The 25,171-nt window shown below is 44.4% G+C and overlaps 1 protein-coding gene across 5 annotated transcripts; it reads left to right on the top strand.

The window, feature by feature from the left end:
* The first annotated feature begins 10,506 nt into the window (after positions 1-10,506).
* Positions 10,507-21,331, top strand: LOC127334476 (chloride channel protein CLC-c). 5 transcript variants are annotated; one of them, XM_051360930.2, is made up of 8 exons: positions 10,507-10,690; positions 16,528-16,840; positions 17,262-17,462; positions 17,735-17,912; positions 18,541-18,803; positions 19,118-19,387; positions 19,493-20,624; positions 20,966-21,331. In XM_051360930.2, exons 2-8 carry the CDS (start codon positions 16,578-16,580, stop codon positions 21,077-21,079), a joined length of 2,421 nt encoding a protein of 806 aa, XP_051216890.1. In that variant the 5' UTR covers positions 10,507-10,690; positions 16,528-16,577; the 3' UTR covers positions 21,080-21,331. The 5 variants fall into 5 exon arrangements, with proteins under 5 accessions (XP_051216890.1, XP_051216889.1, XP_051216886.1 ...); XM_051360929.2 differs by having other exon boundaries at positions 10,508-10,690; positions 16,515-16,840; XM_051360926.2 differs by having other exon boundaries at positions 10,508-10,690; positions 16,502-16,840.
* The last annotated feature ends 3,840 nt before the right edge of the window (positions 21,332-25,171 follow it).

The following is a 25,171-nucleotide window of genomic DNA, read 5'->3' as shown; positions in this document are numbered from 1 at the left end:
CTAAAGTAGAATCAGTGGTAACAAAATGATGACTCTTCATAGCAGTAATATCGAGTCTCCTAGGGGCCAATGGCACATCATTAGGATCAATAGGAAGATTTAGATATGTTAAAACACGCAGTGCGATAGTTCCTCCAAAAATAGGCCCCCTGGTAGTCAGGCGGCGAGCAATAAGAGCACCAAGGTGATAGGATGTCTGACCAGTAAGTGCAATATTCAAGAAAGCAAGATGGTAACTAGAAATGTTGCTAGTGTTCTCCCTACCAAGAATGCTAGTAGCAATATAGTATGCAAAATACTTAATGGCGGGGAGTTGAATGTTCCTTATCTTGCCCCGCTGAATGGTGCGACAATCATCATCGGTGATCCCTCGGTAGAGCTCCAACAAGTCCCGGGGGTTGTCATCAATCCTACTCGCTGTACCTACAGGGACAATATCCATTGCACGACAGAAATCCTCCAATTTCATAGTAACAGGATTACCATAGATCCTGAATGCAACCGTCGGCTCATATTGTTTGTTGTTGAACTGGAAACTCTCGATGAAGATCTTGGTGAGCATGTAGTATTGCTCCCTTTCATCGCCCACATAGGTGGTTAACCCTGCCCTGTTGACAAGGGTGAAGAAATCCTCCAATATCCCTGCATTCCTAAGAAAATCATAGCATGGAAAAGACGAAGCATTAGGAGCCCCGTTGTCCTCTTCGGGCGCGAAGCTAGGCGCGATGATGTCTTCATTGTATGATCGCCTAATCCGGGTGGCGGCCCTAGAAGGCCTCCCAGTGCTGGTTGTCCCTTTCTTGAACAACTCTCCAAAGTTGAACTTCTTCATAGCTTCTCAAGGAGCAAATGTGCCAAATTTCAGCAAGAAATCTGGGCTGAGCAAAGAGATCGAGCAATCTGGAGCTCTGGAGCAAAAACGCGAGAGAGAGGAACTTGGTACGAGTTTTTTCGGGAGAGAGAAGGTGCTGGGAGAAAGAGATGACAAAGTGGGGCAAAGGGGGGCCCACACCACATGGTGGCGCGGCCACCTCCTTGGCCGCGCCGGCTTTGTGGTTTGGCGCCTCTCGGTGCCCCCACAGGTCATCCTCTCGGTGCTCCTGTGTGCCTCGTCGAAAAATAGGACCAACGGTATAATTTTTGTGAATTTTTGAAAACTTTGAAAAATGCACATTTCTGGGTATTTAATTTATTATTACTGTCCAGGAAAAATTTTGAAATCTTCGAATAACTAAAGAACTTTGCAAATTAAAAATGCTACAGCAACTAGAGCAAGTGGAGGAAGAAAGAGATGTTGTTTACCGCCTCTATGCATATAAAAAGTATTCGTTAACAAGGTTGATCAAGTCTTGTCACCAAATAAATTTTACATAGCATAAGAAGAAATAAACCTCAAATCAATCATGTTACCTTGAATTGTATTGATATGGATCCAATCACGAGAGTTTGATATTCTTCTTTAGGCTCATATATAGGACAATCAATAGTTCCCACTTTGATAGTTCTCACATTAGAAATAGTATTAACTCCACACGCTTTCTCAATCCTTTTGGGAAAATAAACGGTATGCTCCCTATCATCAACATTGAAAGTAACCTTTCCTTTATTGCAATCAATAACAGCCCCTGCGGTGTTAAGAAAAGGTCTCCCAAGAATAATAGACATATTATCATCTTCCAGCATTTCCAACACAACAAAATCAGTTAATATTAAGCAGTTAGTAGTAACTTGAACAGGAACATTCTCACATATACCAACAGGAATAGCAGTAGATTTATCAGCCATTTGCAAGGATATATCAGTAGGTATCAACTTATCTAAGTAAAGTCTCTTATAAAGAGAAAAAGGCATAACACTAACACCGGCTCCCAAGTCACATAGAGCAGTTTTAACATAATTATTCTTAATAGAACAAGGAATAGTAGGTATACCTGGGTCGCCCAACTTCTTTGGAACTTTGCCATTGAAAGAGTAATTAGCAAGCATAGTGGAAATTTCCTCATTGGGGATTTTCCTTTTGTTAGTAACAATATCTTTCATATACTTTGAATAAGGTGGCAATTTAATAGCATCAGTCAAAGGGATTTGCAAGAATAAAGGTTTCATCCAATCGCAAAATTTATTATAGTGTTCTTCTTCCTTTGATTTTAGTTTCTTAGCAGGAAAAGGCATTTGCTTTTGAACCCAAGGTTCTCTTTCATTACCATGTTTCTCAGCAATAAAATCTTCTTTAGTGTACTTTTTATTTTTAGCATGCTTTTCAGGTTCTTCTTCAACCTCTTCTTTATCAGGAGCATCATTCTTATCATTATCTTTATCATGTTCATTACCACTTTCAGTTTCAGCATCAGAAATAGAAATACTATTAGGATCATTAGCAGGTTCAGAGGATTCTACAACATTTTTATGTTTCTTCTTCTTTTTCTTCTTAGAATGAGCACTAGGTTCAATGCGTTGAGAATCTTGTTCAATTCTTTTGGGATGCCCTTCAGGATATAGAGGATCCTGGGTAGAGACACCACCTCTAGTTGTTACTTCATAAGCATGTTTCTCTTTAGAATTATTCCCTAACAAGTCATTTTGCACTTTAGTGAGTTGATCAATTTGAGTTTGAATCATATGAAAATGTTTAACAAGCATCTTAACATCATTGGAGGTTCTCTCCACAATATCATGCAATTCACTAATAGCTCGAGAATTTTCCATTAAATGATTCTCTACTCTCAAATTAAAATTTTCTTGCTTAACAATATAATTATCAAACTCATCTAAGCATTGTGCAGGAGGTTTCGAATACGGAATATCTTCCCTAGTAAAGCGTTGAAGGGAGTTTACCTCAATCATGGATGAAGGGGGAATTATCTCACATATATCTTCTATAGGAGGTAGATTCTTCACATCTTCAGATTTAATACCTTTCTCCTTGAGAGACTTCTTGGCTTCCCTCATATCTTCATCATTCAATTTAATTAAACCCCTCTTCTTCAATATTGGCGTTGGAGTTGGTTCAGGCGTAGTCCAATCATCATGATTCTGGCTTATTTTAGCCAATAATTCTTCAGCGTCATCCGGAGTTCTTTTCCTGAAAACACAACCAGCACAACTATCCAGGTATGCCCTAGACTCAATGGTTAGTCCGCTATAAAATATATCAAGTAAATCATGCTTTTCCAAATCATGATCAGGCCGAGCTCTAATAAGAGAGCAAAATCTCGCCCAAGCCTCAGGCAATTTCTCTTCATCTCCCTGGTCAAAATTATAAATTCTCTGCAAAGCAATATGTTGAGCGCTAGCAGGAAAGTATTTGCGGAAGAAAACATCAAGCAATTCTTTTGGACTTCTAATAGAATTAGGTGGCAAATTATTATACCAAGTTTTAGCGTCATCCTTTAATGAGAATGGAAAGATTTTAGCAACAAAGTAAGTACGCATCTTGACATCATCAGAAAACAAGCTACTTAGAGTAGATAACTCAGTCATGTGTTCAACAACACTTTCTTTTTCAGTACCACAAAAGGGTGTTTTCTCAACAATAGCTATATGAGATAGATCAAGAGAAAAATCATAATCTTTATCCTTAATGTTTATAGGATATGTGGAAAATTTAGGATCAGGAGACAGTTTATATCTAACAGCATGTTCTGCAAGCAACTTTTTAATTTTTCTTGCATCAGTAGTAGCATTGCATTTTTCAATAAAATCATCATTAAGCTCCACATAATCTTCATCAGGATCATCACTAAAATAATCAAGTTCAGGTGAATTAACAGGTGTAGTAGCATTAGGAGTTTCAGTATTTTCAATTTGTCTAGACCTAGCAATTGTAGCATCTAGAAAAGATCCCAACGAACCACTATCATCAAGCACAGCAGAAATATTATCAATATTATGAGAGTTTTCAGATTCAGCAGAAGTACCCGCATGTGAAGCATGCGGCGGTGAAACAAGTTTATCAATCACAGATGGTGAATCAAGAGCAGCAGAGGTATTCAGAATTGTACCTTTTCTTGTAGTGGATGGTAATATGGCGATCTTAGTATCGCGAGGTTTACCCATGATGGAGAATTTGCAGCGAACAATATTAATCCAAGTGAACTTCCAAATAAAGCTATGCTCCCCGGCAACGGCGCCAGAAAATAGTCTTGATGACCCACAAGTATAGGGGATCGCAACAGTCTTCGAGGGAAGTAAAACCCAATTTATTGATTCGACACAAGGGGAGACAAAGAACACTTGGAAGCCTTAACAGCGGAGTTGTCAATTCAGCTGCACCTGGAAACAGACTTGCTCGCAAGAGTTTATCAGTAGTAACAGTTTTATAGCAGTAGCAGTAGTGAAATAACAGCAGCAGAGTAACAAAGACAGCAGTAGTGATTTTAGTAAACAGCAGGATTAAAATACTGTAGGCACGGGGACGGATGATGGGCGTTGCATGGATGAGAGAAACTCATGTAACAATCATAGCAGGGCATTTGCAGATAATAATAAAACGGTGTCCAAGTACAAAGCAATCAATAGGCATGTGTTCCATATATAGTCGTGCGTGCTCGCAATGAGAAACTTGCACAACATCTTTTGTCCTACCAGCCGGTGGCAGCCGGGCCTCTAGGGAAACTACTGGATATTAAGGTACTCCTTTTAATAAAGTACCGGAGCAAAGCATTAACATTCCGTGAACACATGTGATCCTCACATCGCTACCATTCCCTCCGGTTGTCCCGATTTCTGTCACTTCGGGGCCATCGGTTCCGGACAGCGACATGTGTATACAACTTATAGGTAAGACCATAAACAATGAATATCTTGATGAAGCAATAACATGTTCAGATCTGAGATCATGGCACTCGGGTCCTAGTGACAAGCATTAAGCATAACAAGTTGCAACAATATCATCAAAGTACCAATTACGGACACTAGGCACTATGCCCTAACAATCTTATGCTATTACATGACCAATCTCATCCAATCCCTACCATCCCCTTTGGCCTACAGCGGGGGAATTACTCACACATGGATGGGGGAAACATGGCTGGTTGATGTAGAGGCGTTGGCGGTGATGATGGCGATGATCTCCTCCAATTCCCCGTCCCGGCGGAGTGCCAGAACGGAGACTTCTGGCTCCCGCGACGGAGTTTCGCGATGTGGCGGCGTTCTGGAGGGTTTCTGGCGACTTCGACTTCTCCCCGTGCGTTTTTAGGTCGAGGCTGATAAATAGTCCGAAGGAGGGCGTCGGAGGCCGGCCGAGGGGGCCACACCACAGGGCCGCGCGGGCCCCCCTGGGCCGCGCCGCCCTATGGTGTGGGGCCCTCAGGCCTCCACCTTAATTGTCCTCCTGGCTCCGTCATTATTCTGGGAAAATAGGGCCTTCTGCATAAATTCCGAGGATTTTCCCGAAAGTTGGATTTCTGCACAAAAACGAGACACCAGAACAGTTCTGCTGAAAACAGCGTTAGTCCGTGTTAGTTGCATCCAAAATACACAAATTAGAGGCAAAACAATAGCAAAAGTGTTCGGGAAAGTAGATACGTTTTGGACGTATCAGTGCTTACTGCATCTTCCACTGGGATGGTGGTGCTGGCTGCATCTCCGCCAGGGTCCCCTGCTTCCCCTACCTCGGTGATGCGTGTGGCTCCTTTGACTGTAAGACCGATTGAAAGGACAATATGTCGCCTAGAGGGGGGGGGGGTGAATAGGTGTTTAAAAACTCTTACGGATTTGGCTTGTAAGAATATGGAATTAAACTAACATTTAGTTTACAAGCACAACCCCTAAATATGTTAGGCTCAACTAAGTGCAACAACAACAACTAGAGCTAAGAAAGATAGGCACAAGATATATGGAACACAAGTGATAGCAAGATATATGTACTTCAAGCATGATGGCTATCACAAGGAAAGTAAGCTCGGATATAGAAATAACCGAGGCACGAGGAGACGAGGATGTATTCCCGTGTTCCCTTCCTTTGCAAGAAGGTACGTCACGTTTGGAGGAGTGGAGGTCCCACGAAGGATTCCCAAACGCCACGAAGGCTCACCCTATTATCCGAGCCAAATCCACGAAGGATAATGGCCCTTTCCTTATGGTTAGCTTTTCCTCCACTCCGGAGATGGAAAGCTCCACAACCACTTCACAAGCTCTACGAAGGAGAAGCCCGTGCCTCTTCACAATCTTCCTTGAAGAGAACACCGGAGCACCAACCGCCAAGCCAACTAGGTGGTCTCCCTCCAAGAGTAACAAGCTCACGGTCTCTCACTCGAACTAATCGTGGTGGAGAGCTCAACACTATGCAATGATGCAAAGCAAGAACACTAGACGTGTTCAAATCCCTCACACTCAAATCCCACCAAAGCAAAAAATGCTAGGATGAGATTAGAGAGGAAGAACAAAGAGGAAATCAACAAATGACTCCAAGATCTAGATCCAAAGGGTTCCCTTCACTAAGAGGAGAGATGGATTGGTAGGGATTGTAGATCTAGATCTCCTCTCTTAGATCCCTCAAGAATGAGCAAGAATCATGGGGGGAATCAAGACAGAGGGCAAGTTCTTCAAAGACAACAATGGAGGAGAGGGAGTGGAAGAACTTATTCAGCCCAAGGTGGGAGAAGGACGCAAGAATCATGGGGGGAATCAAGAGAGAGGGCAAGTTCTTCAAAGACAACAATGGAGGAGAGGGAGTGGAAGAACTTATTCAGCCCAAGGTGGGAGAAGGACTATTTATAGCCCAAGAGCAAATATAACCGTTGGGAAAAAGTTGGGATGAGTCAACCGTCGAGGAGGCCGATCAACCGGGCCTGGGGCCGGGCCGTCCGGTTCAGGACCCGGTCAGACCGGGCCAAAGACCGGGCCATCCGGCCCAAACCGGATCGGGCACCGGGCCATGACCGGGCTAAGGAGCCGGCGATACTGGATGGCAACCGGATGGCACCGGTCCAGGGGCCGGTTGGAAACGGGCCAGCCGGTGCCACGGCCGGTCCTACCGGTCCACAGACCGGCCAGGGGCAAAACAACTTTTCTTCATTTTAAACAGAAAATGCTCCCGAACTTCGATTGACATGAAACCAATTTTGTGGAAAGATAACGACAAATAGAACCCAACAAAAACTGGAAATATGGAGATTCCTCATAGGATAATTTTAGATGAATTTAGAGAGGGGGTCTCCCACCGTTAAGAAACGGTGAAGACGTCCAAACTCGAAAACGCAATAGAAGATGCATGCGGATTCCGTTTTCGATTAACTTGGGCTTGTTGTAAAGCTAGAAACAAGCTCAAGAACCTCACACGGAGAAACACCAAGAAGCAATAGGGATATGCAAAGTATGCAAAGGATTGAGCTCCCTAAGACGATGTGATCAAGTTACCCAACCGAAACCCCCTCTTGATAGTACGACTATCTATCCTATAATCCGGTCTCCCAACAACCACCTTCAGACCGGTAAAAGGAAAACCTAGCAAGACCATACCTTTGCCTTGCGCATCCCGCTTGATCTTGATGATAGCTCTTCAAGCTCCACTCAAGCCGGAATGCCTTACTTGATCATCGTTACTTCGTGAAGACTCACAAATGCTCCCCCATACACTATGATGGGAAAGCTTCATTGATGTACATCTTCACATGTCCATTATCATGAAATGGATGACAAGCTTCAAGCATATGATCTTCTCGAGATGCTCACCTTGAACTTTCCCAACTCAACCTTGATGACGATCACCACTTGCCGTCATCCTCTCATGGGCTATATGAGATCTCACTTTTGATGCATACCCATGGAAATATACCTAACCCACATAGACAACACAAGGGCACATATATGATGGCTTAATTCATGAAGCATAATTGACAAGGCTTACCATACCACATGACTTCACGTGGCACATTCTTCATACTTCATGTGTTGACCAAACTTGAATCTATTCTTCACTCTTTGTATTGGTCAAACTTACATCTTCTCATGCTCTATCATACTATCTTGAGTTGTATAAAGAACTCTTCATTTGTTTGCATGCTCTAAATCTTAGTCAACCATGGCTCAACTCATGAGCCTATCATGACACCGACTTAGAGCTATATCATGAGTTCTTCACTTGTAATCAAGCACTCAAGGTCTTGATCATTCATTGCTTATCACATAAGCTAGAGCATGGCTAATATTGAGTTTCACATAAGAACTCCATCTTCATTTCTTCTTCTTGATCATATCATATATATATATATATATATATATATATCTTCAAATAGATGATCTTGATGCCAATACACAAGGTATATCTTTATCTTTATGGCATCCATACTTGAATCCAACACATGGACTACAAGTAGTACCTATGGAATATTCCTTCATATAAACTCAATGAAAACATTAGTCCATAGGGATTGTCATTAATTACCAAAACCACACATAGGGGCAATATACCCTTACACCGATCTTACCTACCTCGTTGTTCTTTGATGTGGTACTGGTAGTTCATAGATCTGCTAGTGCTTAAGGATTTCCATTTGGTAGTTCATTGATCTGGTAGTGCTTATGGATTTCCATTTGGTAGTTCATTTATCTGGCCTGCTTGCGGATTTCCATTTGGTAATTCATTGATCTGGTATTATCATGTATGCGATCATACCTTTGGGCTCCCCTGATCTGTCTGCGGCAAGTGTGAACGCTCAGACATCTCTGATAGCAAGCAAACCAGCCATGGTTTGGAAACCTGAGCTATCAGAGTTTGTGCTGAACCGGTTGGTTCAGCTCGTCCGTAGCGGCATCTGCTTCAACATGGGATTAAAGGAGGAGCAGATGAAGAAGGTAGCCGCGGATGTTCTTGCATTCGCTGTGGTACATGTCACCACTCTTCAGCTGTACAACCACATCAAAAACTGGAGGACGAAGTGGAGCGTCATCACGACGATGAAATCCGATCGCATTCTGGACTGGAGCGAAGCTGGTTGCTGCTTCTACGACGGTGATGAAGGGGCGGCGGACGAGTACATCCTGGTACGAATCCTCATTGAGCTCTTGCATAGATCTCAAAGTATATACATGTCAATGTCGTGTACGCTTATAGGTGTTCCTTGTCGATTGCAGCGGTACCTGAAGCACCGTCAGTACATCGGAACTCCGATCAGCAACTACGCTCAGATGAAGACGATCTTCACTCCCCGGTTCGTCTGCAAGGCGCAGCTGTTCCATCCTAACTTGCTGGTCAGGGCTTTCAACTACATTGCAGACAATGAAGACGAGTATGCCGTCTACCGTAAGCTGTAGCCACCGGAGAGGAGGAACTAGCTTAGGACCTTGCTCCGCAACCAGTTTCCTGCTTAGTGCTTCTGCTTCCTTCGTCATGATCCACTGATTTTGGGAGGTGATCTTGTATCCCTCCATTAGCTAGGACTTGCTACAACCTGATCTCCGGTTTGTAATGATGAACTTGTTTGAGGTGGTATATACTAATCCTTCGTGATGAACATGTGATGCATCACGAAGTAGTTGCTTCGTTCGTGATGCATCGTCCACTAAATAGTAGTTGCTGTGTATTACCAGCATCTTTTCTGATGAACTGAATCTCATGTGTGCTATTATTCAGTACTAGGTAACCTCACCGCTCAAAGTGAATGAGTTACCACAACACTGAGCTATCTACAACCAAACAGGGTGTGGGATGCACGACCTGGGAAGAATGAGCTAGAAACGGGCAACCAAACGATGAGGACTGGGTTCCTTCTCCGGCGCGTAAAAGGGCTCACAGGCTACCAAATGACCGGCCGAAAGTGGTCCATGGCCCGTTCGCAACGCGCAATGCTCCCCATCTCGCTAGCGCAGGCATGCAGCAAATCGGCCCAAGCAACCAAACGCGCCCAAAGTGTACAACCTTACATGTATAGGTTGTTTTTACATATACAAGACTCTGAACGCTACATCACATGGATCCCAAACAAACAGCCGACCAAGGGAGAGTGGTGTTTTAGAACAAGGGTGCATATGCTTCCTATATTTTGAAATGCATCTTACACATGTTTTAAATTTCAAAAAAATAAAACAAAAAATCCTCACGTACATCTTTACGTGCTACACACTCATAAAGTTGTTTAATAAAAAATCGACTTATCATGTGACGTGTGTAAAAAAGACAAAATTCAGTGCTAAAAATAATGCTTTTCACAAGATTAATTTTTCCTTTTTACATAGATCACAACAAAAATTAGTTTTTCGTGAAACTTGACAAACATTCATATATTATGGAGGACATGTAAAAAAATTTGTTCAAATTTTTCGACATTTCAAAATATAATTTTTTGGTAGAGGGAGCATACGCACCCGGGAGCCGAATTGAATTTCCGCGACCAAGGCAGGTATTTACCTTGTATATTGGCACGACCGGTTTTTCTCTCAGTCGAATCGTTCCTTCTCTTTCTCTCCGCCACTAATTCTGGGTTCAATTCACTGCATCCAAACACTACGTTATAGTATTTCCGTATTAATTGCTATGTTTGCGGAGCGAAAGAAGCTCACAATATATAAGCCGAGAAAGACAGAGCCACAGAGGGGAAGGCAGAGGCAGGATCACTCGAACGCAAGGCGGGATCGTCGATCGAGCAGCTAGCCGCCGCCCGCCGGTGAGCTACCGTGCTCTTGAAGATCTGGAGAAGCTAGTCCTCCTTGGCGTGGTCACTGGTCAGGCCCGAGTCCTCTAGCTAGCCAGGTACGTACGCCATGCCATCCATCCTTGCTCTCAAGCTCGAAATTGCTTCAAGCTATACATGCATGTTTCCTTTGTCTCAGCCTGCAAGATCTTCGATTTCCTCACATTTGCTCCTCTCCACTAGGAAGCTATCTATGAAATCTGCTTATTTTGATGATCTGTAGCTGAAAATTTCTGCTTTCTGTGTGAGTTCTGATTTGTGTTTTCCCCAAGCGACCCAAGTATGCCGATATAGGATCTTTCGGTACCTCAAGAACATATACACCCAGAGAATACATGGATTCCAGTTGAGTGTTTACCTCCCCCGTTTTAAAGATGACCCCCTTTGAACTGGATACTAGAAATGGCTAGTAGCTAGTAGCTTACAAGGGAGAAAGAAACCAGAAAAGCCAAGCTGGCATGCGCATCTGTCCCACTGCTTGTCTTGACCCAGAGGAACCATATCATTACCATGGGCCGGACACCGTATGTGTGGTGCCTGATTCTACACGTACCAAGCGCTCCTGCCCAAACTGACCAACTGCATCGCTAAAAAAAAGAGCTTCCGCTCCTGCATAAAATCCAGGGGACTCGTACTTTGGTGGGCATCACTGATCGGACAAAACAAAAACAAAAAAACACTCCAATGACAATTCATCATCTCCACATCCTTCAACGGTCTCATTAGAACCGTTGGTTCATCTACATTCTGACTTGCGAGAGAATAACCACAGAAACAACGAAAATATGCAGTGGTGAAGAAGGGAAATAATATGTGGTAGGGCGACTAAACTCTTAGAAAATAATGCACAAAATAAAAAAATTATGATACATTAATGATATATATGATTATACTTAGAAAATATAAACACATTTTATTTGATTATAATTAGAACTTGCGGACATACCAAATTGTCATTTGAATGGCAAAGCTTTTACCTATTTTCAGGAAAATAGATGTTGTAATTCTATCGATTAGGAGTTTTAAATATCTCTCGTTCGATGCGCAACTCGGTCGGAAATATATTTTAATTGTTATCGTTGTCACCGGTGAAAGAAAATCCAATTCATTGAGCTGATAATATCATCGGAGGAAACATGATGTGCCTTTCAAATACCAAGAAATCTTTAAAGCCACTAATTTTCCATGTATGAATAACAAATAGCTTAATGTTATCTTGTATATAATAAGGTTCATGATAAATCTACAAGTCAAGCAATGTTATTCACGTTGAACCTGGAAAATGAGTCTATATTTCTTATACCTAATTCTTGTTTTCGGTTCGAAGCTGGTTTTACGCGGTATTCACTAAAAGAAGCATAAATTTTCCGTACGAAGTCCGTTTTTAATGTATGACCACTCAAATTATTAAAAAAATAACACGTGCAGCCAAATGTAGTCACAAAAAATCAAGGTATGGTGGCTGCCCTGCCTTGGCCTAAGGGTAGCTTCACCCCTGAAAATATGCATGTACATGAAGAGCGCAAATACGTAGTAGAGTGTGTGATGTTCTAGGGGTACCCAATTACCATGTTGCACGTTCCTTAAAATTGTTCAAATCAACTAAACATGGATTTAATTAATCTTGAGGGAATAAAAAATTCCAAGAGAAAAAAAAGCACCGCACAAAAAGAACTGGAATTAATATTATTACATACTAGCACATTTGATGCATGCCAAATGTTGTATGTTTCTTTTTTTATCTGAGAGACGACCACATTAAATGTTACAAATGTTGGCGCTGCTCTCGGAAAATGAGGGTAAGTTTATCTTTCGCCGTTTCCTACATGTAGCAATTTCGGAAACACTAGTTTTAAATATTATCCATAAAGTTTGAAAGCATGTGACCACGTGGCTTTTGAGATCTATTAGGAGATGAATATTTGTCTCCACAATCTCTCTCCACGTGGCATATGTAGACATGGCCGAGAGGTGGACGCGGCCAAGAAGGTATGTGAGGACGACGAGGCTGGCCCCTCTCGTGGCCCCGACCGACGACAAGTAGTTCATGGCTTTGGGCCGTTAATTAACGCTACTCCATTATTCCGGATTGGGATCCAATTAATGGATGTGGACTGCATGCTAAATTCTACACACGTCAGCTCAGTTATTTTGAAAAGGAGTTGTACGATGGATGGAGGAAGATGGCTCTATGTGGACGGATCGGCCACGGGGAATAGAAAAGATCTCCATGGACTTTTACTTGATCAATTAATCGATGTTGATAAGTAAACACTGAAATGACACTGTGATGTTACCTAGTAGTGTAGGCCACGTTCCTCCAAGAAAGCACGCGACATACGTATGGCACATGAGTATACCACACTTACAGACGTCAGACGGTAGTCCAATGTGTAAACGTACATAGTAATATATACCCTGTATATAATCCCCGTGGCCAAGGCCAATGATTTGCGAACAAACGACAAGCTCAACACAATGGAGTGAAGCTAGCTACTAGTACAAACGACGGCTTTTCTTGCCATCGAATCGTTCCTTGTCCTCAGTCTCCGATTTGCCTACTCTCTCTCTCTGTTGTGAAGTGACAGCTCAGTATATAAGCTGAGCTGGGAGATACAGGGGAAGGCAGAGAGGAACACAAGGAGGCATCGATCGTTCGAGTAGCCTGTGAGTTAACTTGTCTGCTCAAAACTAGCCTGCTCTTGATGATCCGGAGAAGCTAGTCGTCCTTGGCGACTTGCTGGCGTGGTCAGCTTGAATCCTCTAGGTAGGTACGTAAGGAATAATATCCATCTTTGCATTCTCAAGTTCAGAATTGTTGGAATATTATGCTTACTTATTTCCGCTCTCAACCTCAAATCTTCCATTATTTCTTAGTGTTTCTTCCATTATAAATGACGCCTAGCTAGCAATTTAATTTGCAGCTGATTGTTCATAGCTGAATTTTCCATATGCTTCTGCTTTCTAGCTATGTGACTTGTGAGCTTTGTGTTTTAACCGAGCGACCCAAGTGGTTCTTAATTGCGGATAGGATCTTTCGGTACCTCACAATATAGTACGTACGTAGAGAAATCATCCATGGATTCCAGTTGATCGTTTAACTCCGCTTTAATTAGCCTTTAAGGTTGATCCCTTCATCTTGATCTGGATAGTGGAAATTGCGGAGTAGCTTGCAGGGGGAGGGACCGAGGGAGAGCCAAGCTAGATCCGATGTGTCTATATGCTATTGGGTGATGGTCATCACAATCTGTTGGCCCCTCTGCTTGTCTTGACCCACAAGAACCATTGGCATGGGAGTATTTTTTTTGCGAGCAGAGAAAATGGCATTAATTCGGAAACATTACAGAAAGGTCCCTGAAGAAAACAAAAATACAGAACAGCCCTCCTGCACGTTGACTACGCCGGCGACACACGGGCGCTGTCGGTGGCGCGCCGCCGCCGCTGCTTCTCACAAAGCCTTGGATCAGAAGCATTCCCCAGGCGGACGGGAAGTCGCCGAGCACCGGTCGCAGAGGACCTACACCAGAGGTCGTCGTCGTCGTCGCTCCGAATCGCGCCATCTTCTTGCGCCAGATCTTGAACTGCTGGCACCGCCGTCCACGGCCACCAGCAAGGGGAAGTCGCCCACTGCACCTCCGCAGAGGCACGAGCACGACGAAGGCGGAGGATCCACGGCGGAGCTCCAGGGAACGCCGTCGCCGGAGGGGAGAACCACCACCTGCAAACACCGACCGCCGCGCCACCGCCTCCCAGACGCCGGCAGCCGAGAACCTAAACACTCCTACACTATATACACGACGCGAATCGGGGATCCCCCGACCTCCCGCCGCCGCAGCGGCCGGCGGAGGCCGAGGAATCCGCCGAATCGACGCCGGCGAGGTGGAGCGCCCGGGAGAGCTACAAATCACCTTCCTTTACTGTAGACGGGGAAGGGGGGTCCAAGGTCCCGTTCTGGAGATGTCATTGGCATGGGAGTATGGCTGTATGGGACACCATGTGGTGCATGTACCAAACGGACCTACCAAAACTGATCGCCGCCTTGCTAAAAAGGAGCTTCCAAAAACATTTTGATGAACCATTTATAATCTTTGCATCCTTCGGCGACCTCATTGTACCATGCGAGAGTCAAATTCTGCATCTCCATGTTTGTCCTTGTCATGTACCAGAACCATCGCTTCACCTACTTTTTGAAGAGAGGGCTTGTAGAAGCAACAGAAAATATGTACACAAAAAGATCACGCGCAAACACGCGAGAGAGCATGTAATGTCCTAGGATACCTAGTTACCATGTTTTGATGTTCCGTGTTTCTGAAAATTGCGTGAATCAACTAAACATGACTTAATCTTGAGTGAATATTTTTCCAATAGAAAAAAACCACGGTAAAATAATCTTTACTTAATATTATGACAGACAGATGCATGCATCGGACAATTTAGGTTTCCTTTTCCTTCGAGAAACGAGCACATTAAACATTTAGCATATGGTACTACTTCCTCCAGACAAAATTAACGCAGCTCAGTATTACTCCCTCCATTCCAATGAATACGACGCCATTATTTTTCGTGTTTTTTTATCAAAAAATTACCGGAAATATATAATGATTGTTGGTATAAAATTAGCATCATTATAAAGTGTTTTTCAACATCCAACGATAGTAAGTAATTACGTACAATATTTTTTCGATAAAGGGAATATATAAATATCGAAAGATACCAATTACATACAATATAATCATGATTTTGTTGCACAGTGTTTTTGATCAAATGTCATCTTAAAATAAGTGTGCGTCTTATTCATGGAAGCTGGCGATAGCACATAGACACAGTGGCAGACCTTAGTTGAGGCAAAACAGGGCTGTGGCCCGCCGAGCTCAAAATATTTTAGCCTATATGTTTGTAAAATCTAGCCTAATAATAAACCATTTTACAGATCTTTAGTGTATTGGCCCGCCCAAAAAAATTAGGCTAGTTCCGCCCCTACATAGACATACCTGCATCAATTAATCTGAACCAGTGTGGGTAACGTATTTCTACGAATGTTGGTTCCGCTCTTGGATGGATAAATGAGAGGAAATCTTGAGAACCAACCTGAGGTTGAGTGGGTTAGGAGGGTGGTTGTACCGCTAGCTCACAAGAGTTTAAATTCCAGATTCGATATTTGTGTGTCTTTGTAAAGGCGAAATATTCGTTTAGTGGGAGATGACGTTCCCGTCGGCAGCGAGACGTCTGTGGTGATTTCGTCAATTTTAAGATTCGATCCGTCGGATCAGTCTTTCGAAGGTACTAACAGAGGTAGGATGTATGTACGTTTATAAGGATGAGTGTATGCGTGTGTATTTGAACGTCTGCGTTTGTAATGTGTTTATAAAAGAGAAGAAATCATGCGTGCATGTAGCAACCTCGGGAATCACCAGTTGCGAAATATTATCCATTGATTCGATCCACTGCAGATGCATCTTCGTCTCGTTCCGGGACCCCAGGCCCTCCACGAGCACGAGGTCCATCTGTTGCCAGGTTCCGTGTGTCGCCCGTCCAATTCAGGATCGGTCTACCAATATTTAACCCTGGACCCAGGACCGTGCCGTTCAGATTTTGCTCTCCGGCCGTTTGAAGTGGCTGAAAATCGACCACGGCACCAATGCTCGATGAAGAAGATCTTGCTTGTCTTAGTTTGTGTCCCACACTCCCACTTATAAATTCATTTGAGAATGTTTCTCCTACTATACTAATCCAAGTGAATCGTGTTTTCTCTTTTCTCCTATACAGTAATTCTCCATTGACTCTGAGAAATCCTGACGAATGGTTTCATTTTCTGGATAAATCAAGCGAATGATTGATGCAACCATAATAATCTATTCATGCTTGTGCAGCTTTACATTGCAGAGAAGAAGCAAAGCTCATTATTAGACCAAGAGGAAGGAAGGCAAGAGGCGGCGGCGGCGAGGAATGGACGGCGGCCAGTCGCCGCGGCCTCTGCCGCACCGCCGCGCGCCGGAGCGGGAGGGGAGCCACAACTACGATATCGAGCGCATGGACGGCGCCGGGGAAGGTGAGTTCTGGCAGAACGCCTCGTCCGACGCGCTGCTCCGCTACGACGACCGCCAGGGGAGCGCGCGCGAGCCGATGCTGCGGAAGCGCAGCCTCAACACCACCTCCCAGATCGCCGTCGTCGGCGCCAACGTCTGCCCCATCGAGAGCCTCGACTACGAGTACGCGACCTCCCATCCCTTCTTTCATTTCGTGTTGCTGGCACTGGTAGTATACCACCCTAATCTATCTGGGCTAATCTTTAGAATTCGAAATGGGGTGCTATTTTTGAGTACTTTTTAGTTCTGCACACAAAGTAGCAGCAGTCCGAGTCAATTAGGAGAGCAAGCATGAATGCCCATTCTGGAGGAGGAGAAACATAACGGTCTCAAAAAAGAGGAGGACCATAAATCTCTATTCTGTAACTCTGTTGACTCATTATCTAGATAGAAAAATAATGGTAGATCTGCGCGAGCTGTTAGCTGATCGTTGAGTTCTAGAGAGACTGAATTTTGTCGATGTACATACTTCACACTTTCATACATCCACACTGGACATTTATGGCCAGTTTTTGTTAAATCGCGGAATATGTGCATGTTTCAGAGTTGTAGAGAATGACTTTTTCAAGCAAGACTGGCGATCGAGAAAGAAGAAACAGATATTTCAGTACATTGTTATGAAGTGGACGCTGGTCCTTCTTATCGGCCTGTTCACCGGGCTCATCGGCTTCTTCAATAACCTTGCGGTTGAAAACATTGCTGGATTAAAACTGCTTCACACAAGCGAACTTATGCTCAATGAAAGGTGAAGTTTCACTTCATGGCGTCTGTTATTTTTCGTTCATCATTGCCTCAGCCCCTGCTAATGGCCCATAGCAATCCAGAGATGGAGGTTTATGTTAATTTTATTTGATTTCGAATCCTTGTCATATCATAATTCTTGGAATATTACCATACCGAGTTCATGAAAACAATCATTAAGTTTCTTTTCTTACAAGATGTAAGATGCAAGAGTTTTATTGGCTTACACTTGTGTAATTATTTGAAGTAATCAATAGTGTTATGTTTCCAGTGCAGGTATGTTGCTGCATTTTTCGTGTATGCAGGCTCCAGTCTAGTCCTGGCAGCATCTGCTGCTGCGTTATGTGCTTATGTTGCACCTGCAGCTGCTGGATCTGGTATTCCCGAAGTTAAAGCATATCTCAACGGTGTTGATGCTTATTCTATATTGGCTCCTAGTACACTCTTTGTAAAGGTGAGGTCTAACTTACAGACTGATTGATACACAAGTATCAAGTGTGTCACTCTCTTACTTCTCGACCTAAAAGCTAAATAAGCTTCCAGTAGCAGCATGAGCTTCTCTTTTAAACAATGAAAATAGTTGTGAATAAAGTTGAAGCTTCACTTACTGCAGGGGAGCCTTAATAATTTGTGTTTGAGTTGTAATAACAAAATACTCTACAATGCTACGACTTAAGACATCCATGAGCTGTGATGTTGTTTGAAACAATCAGTGAGAGTGATGTCTTATTAGTGTGCAAACTTTTACAGTGGTGGTAGTACTAACCTCTAACAGTAACCACAACAAAGTTTCAGAGTGTACCATCAGCGCATCACACCTTCACTTGTTTGATAGCAAACTTATGTTGCAAACACTCAAACAGCACCCTTCAAAGAAAAATATGCAGACGATGCTATGTTAGAGAACTGTTGGTTGATATGGTTGCTATGTATATTGAAAAATGTGGGGATGAGCTTGTCTGCATTTGGCAGGTCATTCTGCACTGACAGATGAAAACATGTCGTATCAATGTCCTTCTGTGCATTCTAGTCTTCTATATTATCGCATAACATTTTTTCTGAAGTATTCTACTGGTTTGTAGATATTTGGTTCAATACTTGGAGTTTCAGCTGGATTTATACTTGGAAAGGAAGGTCCAATGGTACATACCGGAGCGTGCATTGCCAACCTACTTGGTCAGGGAGGGTCACGCAAGTACAATCTCACATGGAATTGGCTAAGATATTTCAAGAATGATAGGGATAGGCGTGATTTGATTACTTGTGGGTGTGCTGCTGGAGTGGCTGCTGCCTTCCGTGCACCTGTTGGCGGTGTCCTGTTTGCTCTTGAGGAAGCAGCATCATGGTAACACTTCTTTCCTGGCAAAGTTATATTTGCTCTTTCTTGGGGCATTCATTTCGGTATCCTGTTTCTGTGAAATCGCAACTGTAGTAGCTGTATGCTGTCAGCGTTCATACTTTATTACCTAATATTGATGTAAACTGTGTTTCTAGTATTCGGCCAGAATCATCAATTGGAGATGTAATTACAATGGTTAAGCGGTGGATAAATATGCTGACAAAAATTGATAACACCGTAGTTATTTACTGTTGACCTGCATGTTTATCTTCGGAATGCTACTGTTGCAAAAAGTGATAACACCAAGATGCATTTTACAGGTGGCGAAGCGCTCTTTTATGGAGAGCATTCTTTACGACTGCTGTTGTTGCTGTGGTGTTGAGGGCTTTGATTGAGTTCTGCCGCAGTGGAAAATGTGGTCTCTTTGGGCAAGGTGGATTGATTATGTTTGATCTCAGTTCAACTGTGGCTGCCTATAGTGCTTCGGATCTGATTGCAATAATTCTCCTTGGAATAATTGGTGGCATATTCGGAGGCATCTTCAACTTTCTCTTGGATAAAATTCTCCGTGTCTACAGTATAATCAATGAGTAAGTGATGAGCATGAATTCTTAATGAATGTGCTTGCATAACTTTACTGTTTGCTCCGCCTAGTTTGAGATGTTATATCATCTGCATTTTTTATCTGCATGCAGGAGAGGTGCTCCATCCAAGATCCTTCTCACTGTAACAATATCTATTATCACATCATTGTGCTGCTTTGGCCTCCCTTTGCTTGCTGAGTGCACTCAATGCCCTGTGGATGCCGTGGAGCAATGTCCCACCGTTGGTCGCTCTGGCAACTACAAGAACTTTCAGTGCCCACCAGGGTATTACAATGGTCTTGCATCACTGTTCTTCAACACAAACGATGATGCCATCCGCAATCTTTTCAGCAATGGAACCGAGCTCGAGTTCCACATGTATAGTCTTATCATCTTCTTTATCGCCATTTACTGCCTTGGACTTGTGACATACGGAATTGCCGTCCCTTCTGGTCTCTTTATCCCTGTTATTCTTGCCGGAGCCACATACGGGCGAATAGTGGGTACGCTTTTGGGATCCATATCCAATCTTGATCCTGGCCTTTTTGCACTTCTTGGTGCAGCTTCTTTTCTGGGTGGAACAATGAGAATGACTGTCTCAGTCTGTGTGATCCTCTTAGAGCTCACCAATGATCTGCAAATGCTCCCTTTGGTCATGCTTGTTCTTCTCATATCCAAGACCATAGCAGATAATTTTAACAAAGGGGTCTATGATCAGATAGTGGTAATGAAAGGTTTGCCATTCATGGAGGCTCATGCCGAACCATACATGAGGCACTTGGTGGCTGGCGATGTTGTGTCTGGCCCACTAATCACTTTTTCAGGCGTCGAGAAGGTTGCGAACATTGTTATCGCGTTGAGGATCACGGGTCACAATGGATTTCCGGTGGTTGATGAGCCACCTCTAACAGAAACGCCTGAGTTGGTTGGGCTTGTCATCAGGTCTCACCTGTTGGTTTTGCTGAAAAGCAAGATGTTCATGAAGGAGCCGGATAAAACCAGTGGTAGCTTTGTTATGAACAAATTTGGTGCCTTCGATTTTGCAAAGGCAGGGTCAGGGAAGGGTTTGAAAATTGAGGAATTATATTTCACAGATGAGGAGATGCAAATGTATGTGGATCTCCATGCGATTGCAAACACCTCACCGTATACGGTGGTTGAGACAATGTCACTAGCAAAAGCTGCAATCCTTTTCCGAGAACTAGGATTGAGGCATCTATTGGTTGTGCCAAAGACCCCAGATGTAAGCCCCTCATCCCTTGCATTCTCAAGATATTTTGAGATGCATTCTCTCACTTGCTGAATTATGCTTGGGGAATCATTAGTAAAACACACTAATTGTTATTTTCTCTACTTGGGGAATCATTAGTAAAATACACTAATCATTAGTAAACCAGTGGTAGCATTGGAACTAATTCTTTCCGGCCATTACATGTCTTCTATACATCATTTTAGTGTAATTCCATATCAACTATTGTCACTGGCCTCGCCAACCATAAGGATAGGATGTTTTATGGAGCAATTCTCTTTTTATTTGTAAAGCTGTCCGCAGCTGACGACACATTGCTTTTATTTTGAATGCAGAGGCCTCCCATTGTTGGAATTCTCACAAGGCATGATTTTGTGGAGGAACATATCCACGGGCTGTTCCCAAGTCTCAATCCTCACAATTTCCATTCCACTTCGATGGGAGGTTGACCGTGAAAAGTTTTGTGTTGCTTTTTTTTTTTTTTTACAAAAAATCATATGTGTGATGGTGATGTAAACTACAAAACTGTACCAGGTATTTTTTTCGGAGAGAGCTTTATCTTCTGTACATCAATCACATGATCATTGTAGTGTATTATGATTTGGTCTTTTGATCTCAGTGAGTACCACTGGCCTTTGATCAGGCCAAGTGTCATATTTGAAGACTGAAGATATATTGACATACTGGTATATCTGTGACTATGTTTGTGTTCAATGTTTACATCATAGGATGTCTGTAGTAGCCGTCCACATGTCCCCTGCAAACAAATGCTTACGGACGCTCCTAATTACATTGACACTGGCAGTGTCATTTTCCAATCAAACAACCAACAGTAGTAGTCCCAGTGCAATGATGCTGCCCCTGCAGATTCCAGCATGTGGTCTTACTCTTTCCTTGGTACTTCACATTTCTTTTGGTGTGGCATGCACGCGTGCCAAGCGCAGCATTTCTACAGCACATGCTGGCCCTGTAAAACATCATGGGCATTATCATCTTGTGTTTGGCCAAGGTTTTTTTTGGGTCGATTTGTTTTTCCTTTTCTTGTTCATTACTTAGTTCGCAGCACAAATTTGTGTATTCAGTTGAAAAATCGTTAAAACTTGAAAGGCTCTGAACGCTGCTGCTTTCGCTAGACTTTTTGTTGGTGCTGCTTTGCTGAAACACTATATTTACACCATGAATTATGGTTTCTACACTGATATGAAGCCTAAACTAAAACGTTAAACCCTGAACTTTCTCAAGCAGTTTTACTTGAGTGTAGCAAGGTTTCGGATTGCGGTTTTGCATTTCGGTCGGGGAACTGAACATATGTGAACAAATTTCATACATGTAGGGAATGGTACTTAACCTGCAAATTTAACTGCGCGATTTCTACGGCATATAATCTATTAATGAACGTACATGTAACTAGCGCTGGTGCAGGGCTTTATGTTCTTCTTTACATATGATACACAAACAATCGGTTAATATGTTTTGATGGACCAAACCAAAAATATATATTGTAGTTTTGAGTCCAATGGTCTAAACTAAAGATGATTTCCAGTCCTCTGCTCTAGCAGCCAGAACATAAAAGGAAACTGAGGGCATCTCCAACGCGGCGACCCATCCCGCGCCCGCGCGTCTGGATGGGTCGAGCCGGACAAAAAACTCGGCCCAGCGCGCGGACCCATCCCTAAAACGGATGGCCGCGGCGTTTGGGACAACCCAAACCCGGCCCAAATCTGGGACGAGTTTGCGTGGCCGCAGACGTCGATGGCTGGCCGCTCGCGTCCGCCCCTTGTCCGCCCCTGCCCGCGTGTCATAGGCAGAAATAATTTTTCTTCATTAAAAAGGTATCCATTACATTTTTCTACTCCTATCCTAATACGCACGGGGCCGGCGGCCTCGCCGGCGATTCCTCGCCGACGCGCCATCGGGGCTGTGGATTTCACTCGACGTGGGCGGCCTGTACGGGTGAGGATTACACTCCAGCTTACAAGCTGGGTGGCGCGGCGGAGGCATTCATCCTCCCCCTTTCTGTCCACGCGCCTCGGGCGCGCTCGCGCTCCGCCTCCTGCGGCGGCACCATCCGCTTCCCGCATAGCTCCAGCTCCTGCAGGGCGGCGCGTTCCACAGCGGTTCGCCCCTCCAGGCGGACGCGGCCGGCGGCCTGGGCCTCGTGGTTCTCGTTCCACCGGCGCATGCGCTCTTGTCGGTCGCGCTCCGCCGACGCAGCACCTCCCGGGCGCGCCGCTCGGGCGAGGGCAGCTGGATGAGGTGGCGGGCTGCTCGCATAGCGAGGAGCTGGTTCTTCTGGCCGAGGAGGTCGCCTAATCGGCGGCGGCCGGCCCGGCAGGTGGCCTCGTGCTCCTTCGTCACGCGCGTGAGGTCGGCGAGACGCTCCTCGATGGCGGCGTTGATGTTCGCTAGCGCGAGGTCCTCCTCGTCGACGGGCTCCTCCTACGCGGCGGCCCCCTCCTTCGTGGCCTCGTACCACCGTTCCGCGGTCTCGTGCCAGCCGTCCGCGGCCACTTCCACCATCTCCGCGTCCTCTTCCTTCTTCGCCGCCGCCTCGGCAGCGACGCAGAGCGCCTCGTCGTCGGCGACCCAGCGCGCGTCCGCGCGCTCCTCCTCCTCCGTCCGCGGGAACCTGGCCCGGGCGGCGAGGGAGAGCTTGGCCCACGTGGCCTGTAGAGTGTGCGGCATGGCGATGGAGAGGGCGCCGGAGAAGGTGGAGGGGGAGATGACAGCGGAGCGGCTGTGATGAGGTCTGTGAGACCGCCGCCGTCTTTTATAGCCGGCGGCCTTGGGCGGGAAACTTGGGCGCGAGCGCACGCCAATGGCCTTTTCGCGCGCGGGAAATTTCCCGCGCGTTCTACCGCCCGCCATTGCTGTCCCGTCGAGGCCTGCCATGGCGCAGCGCCGCGCAGGGAAGACGAACTGGCGTATTTTTGGGTTGTCGTGTTGGGCGCAGCATGCGACCCAACCGAACACGCGGACGCGGGCCACTGTCCGGGTGTCCGCTCGGCCGCCCAAACAACCTAAAACGGACGACCCAGCGCGTCCGTTTGGGTCGCTGGGTTGGAGATGCCCTGAACACCCTATCTGTGACCGGGTTTGTTTTCTAAAATAATCTTCACTTCTCAAGTATTTCCTCTGTCCCACAATCTACAATATATGTAACTTGATTAAAATTAATGGTGGAAAAGGTGAAATATGGAGGCGATTTTTTGAAATAATAGAGTGTCGATTAATTTTATAAATATACACGTTTTTTAAATATTATGAATTTATGCCTTAGTCAGTTGACTCCGCCGACTGTTAACAGACCAGATGGGAGCATCGTGTATGCAACACAAAAAGTCATTCTACGTAGTGCATGCGGAACGCGGATTTTGAGCGGACCTTATGGCGCCCGGCCCTTATCCCGCACCGTCTATTTCATGAGAGGCATCAAGATTGGTGATTCGTTTTTGCGAAAAAGACCCTGGATTTTATTAGATTTATATTAGGTCGTCCTTGCTGCTTATGAAGTTCTTCAGAAATCCAATGTGGATCCACTGTTCACGTTCTAAAGTTCTTCAAAAAATTACTGTGTATCCATTGTTGCAATTATAAGTAACATTTTTCCATATGAAAAAAATCCATTGAATGTCATAAGAAACCACAGATCTCTTCATTTTTCTAGAGAAATAGGGGCATGCCCCCTGTTCCAATATATTGAAACCAGATAAACAGTCTACAGCATTCAGAGTTTTATCATTACAAGCACCCAAAACACACCAAAACACAACCACCCAACACTACTTGCAGAACACAGAACTACAACACAACCAAGGCCTTAGAGAGACAGCACACAACACCATCCAGCGACAGAAGAAAGCGAGTTAGCCAAAGATCACCCAGCGCAACAGGGTCACGCTCCATCACCCACCAAGACCAGATCATTTGCCTCAAGGGTCCTCGCCAAATCTTCTGCTGTCATTAGCATTGGGCCAAATTCTCTCGAGCTGTTCATGTCACAAACCTCCAGTGTTGTTCTTGCCTTTTTCTGTGGAATCACCCAGGATCCGGCCACAATAGCGGTGGCATCCTGGCCACTCCCTCCAACTTGTTCAGCATACACATCAGCCCTTCTCTTTCCTCTTCCTTCAGCAAAATCTTCCACTGAACACAGCTGCATACCAAGCGTTTCCACAAAACCTGCATACCCAGCCATTGAACTCGATTGAAAACATGGTCATTTCTGGTAATCCAGATAGTTCGCAAAACAACAGCAAAGATCATATTACAATTCTTAATTTTCTTTCTGTCATTCCACAAAGCAGCAACATCATGTATGTTTGAAATTTGCAAATCGAAACCCAAAGCATCCAAGGCCCCTTTCCAAATGTTAGCAGCAGCCACACAATCAAAAAACAAGTGTTGACATGACTCTAACTCATTGCAAAAAACACAAGTCAGATCATCAACATTTTGCCTTTTGACCAGGTTGTCTCTAGTGAGAAGCTTATTATGGAAGAGCAACCAGAGGAAAAAATGTATTTTTGGGGGTACTTTGA

Source organism: Lolium perenne, chromosome 6 (genome assembly GCF_019359855.2).
Source record: "Lolium perenne isolate Kyuss_39 chromosome 6, Kyuss_2.0, whole genome shotgun sequence".
NCBI lineage: Eukaryota > Viridiplantae > Streptophyta > Magnoliopsida > Poales > Poaceae > Lolium > Lolium perenne.
Note: the sequence above shows the minus strand (reverse complement) of the source record. Positions and strands in the feature narration are given on the sequence as shown.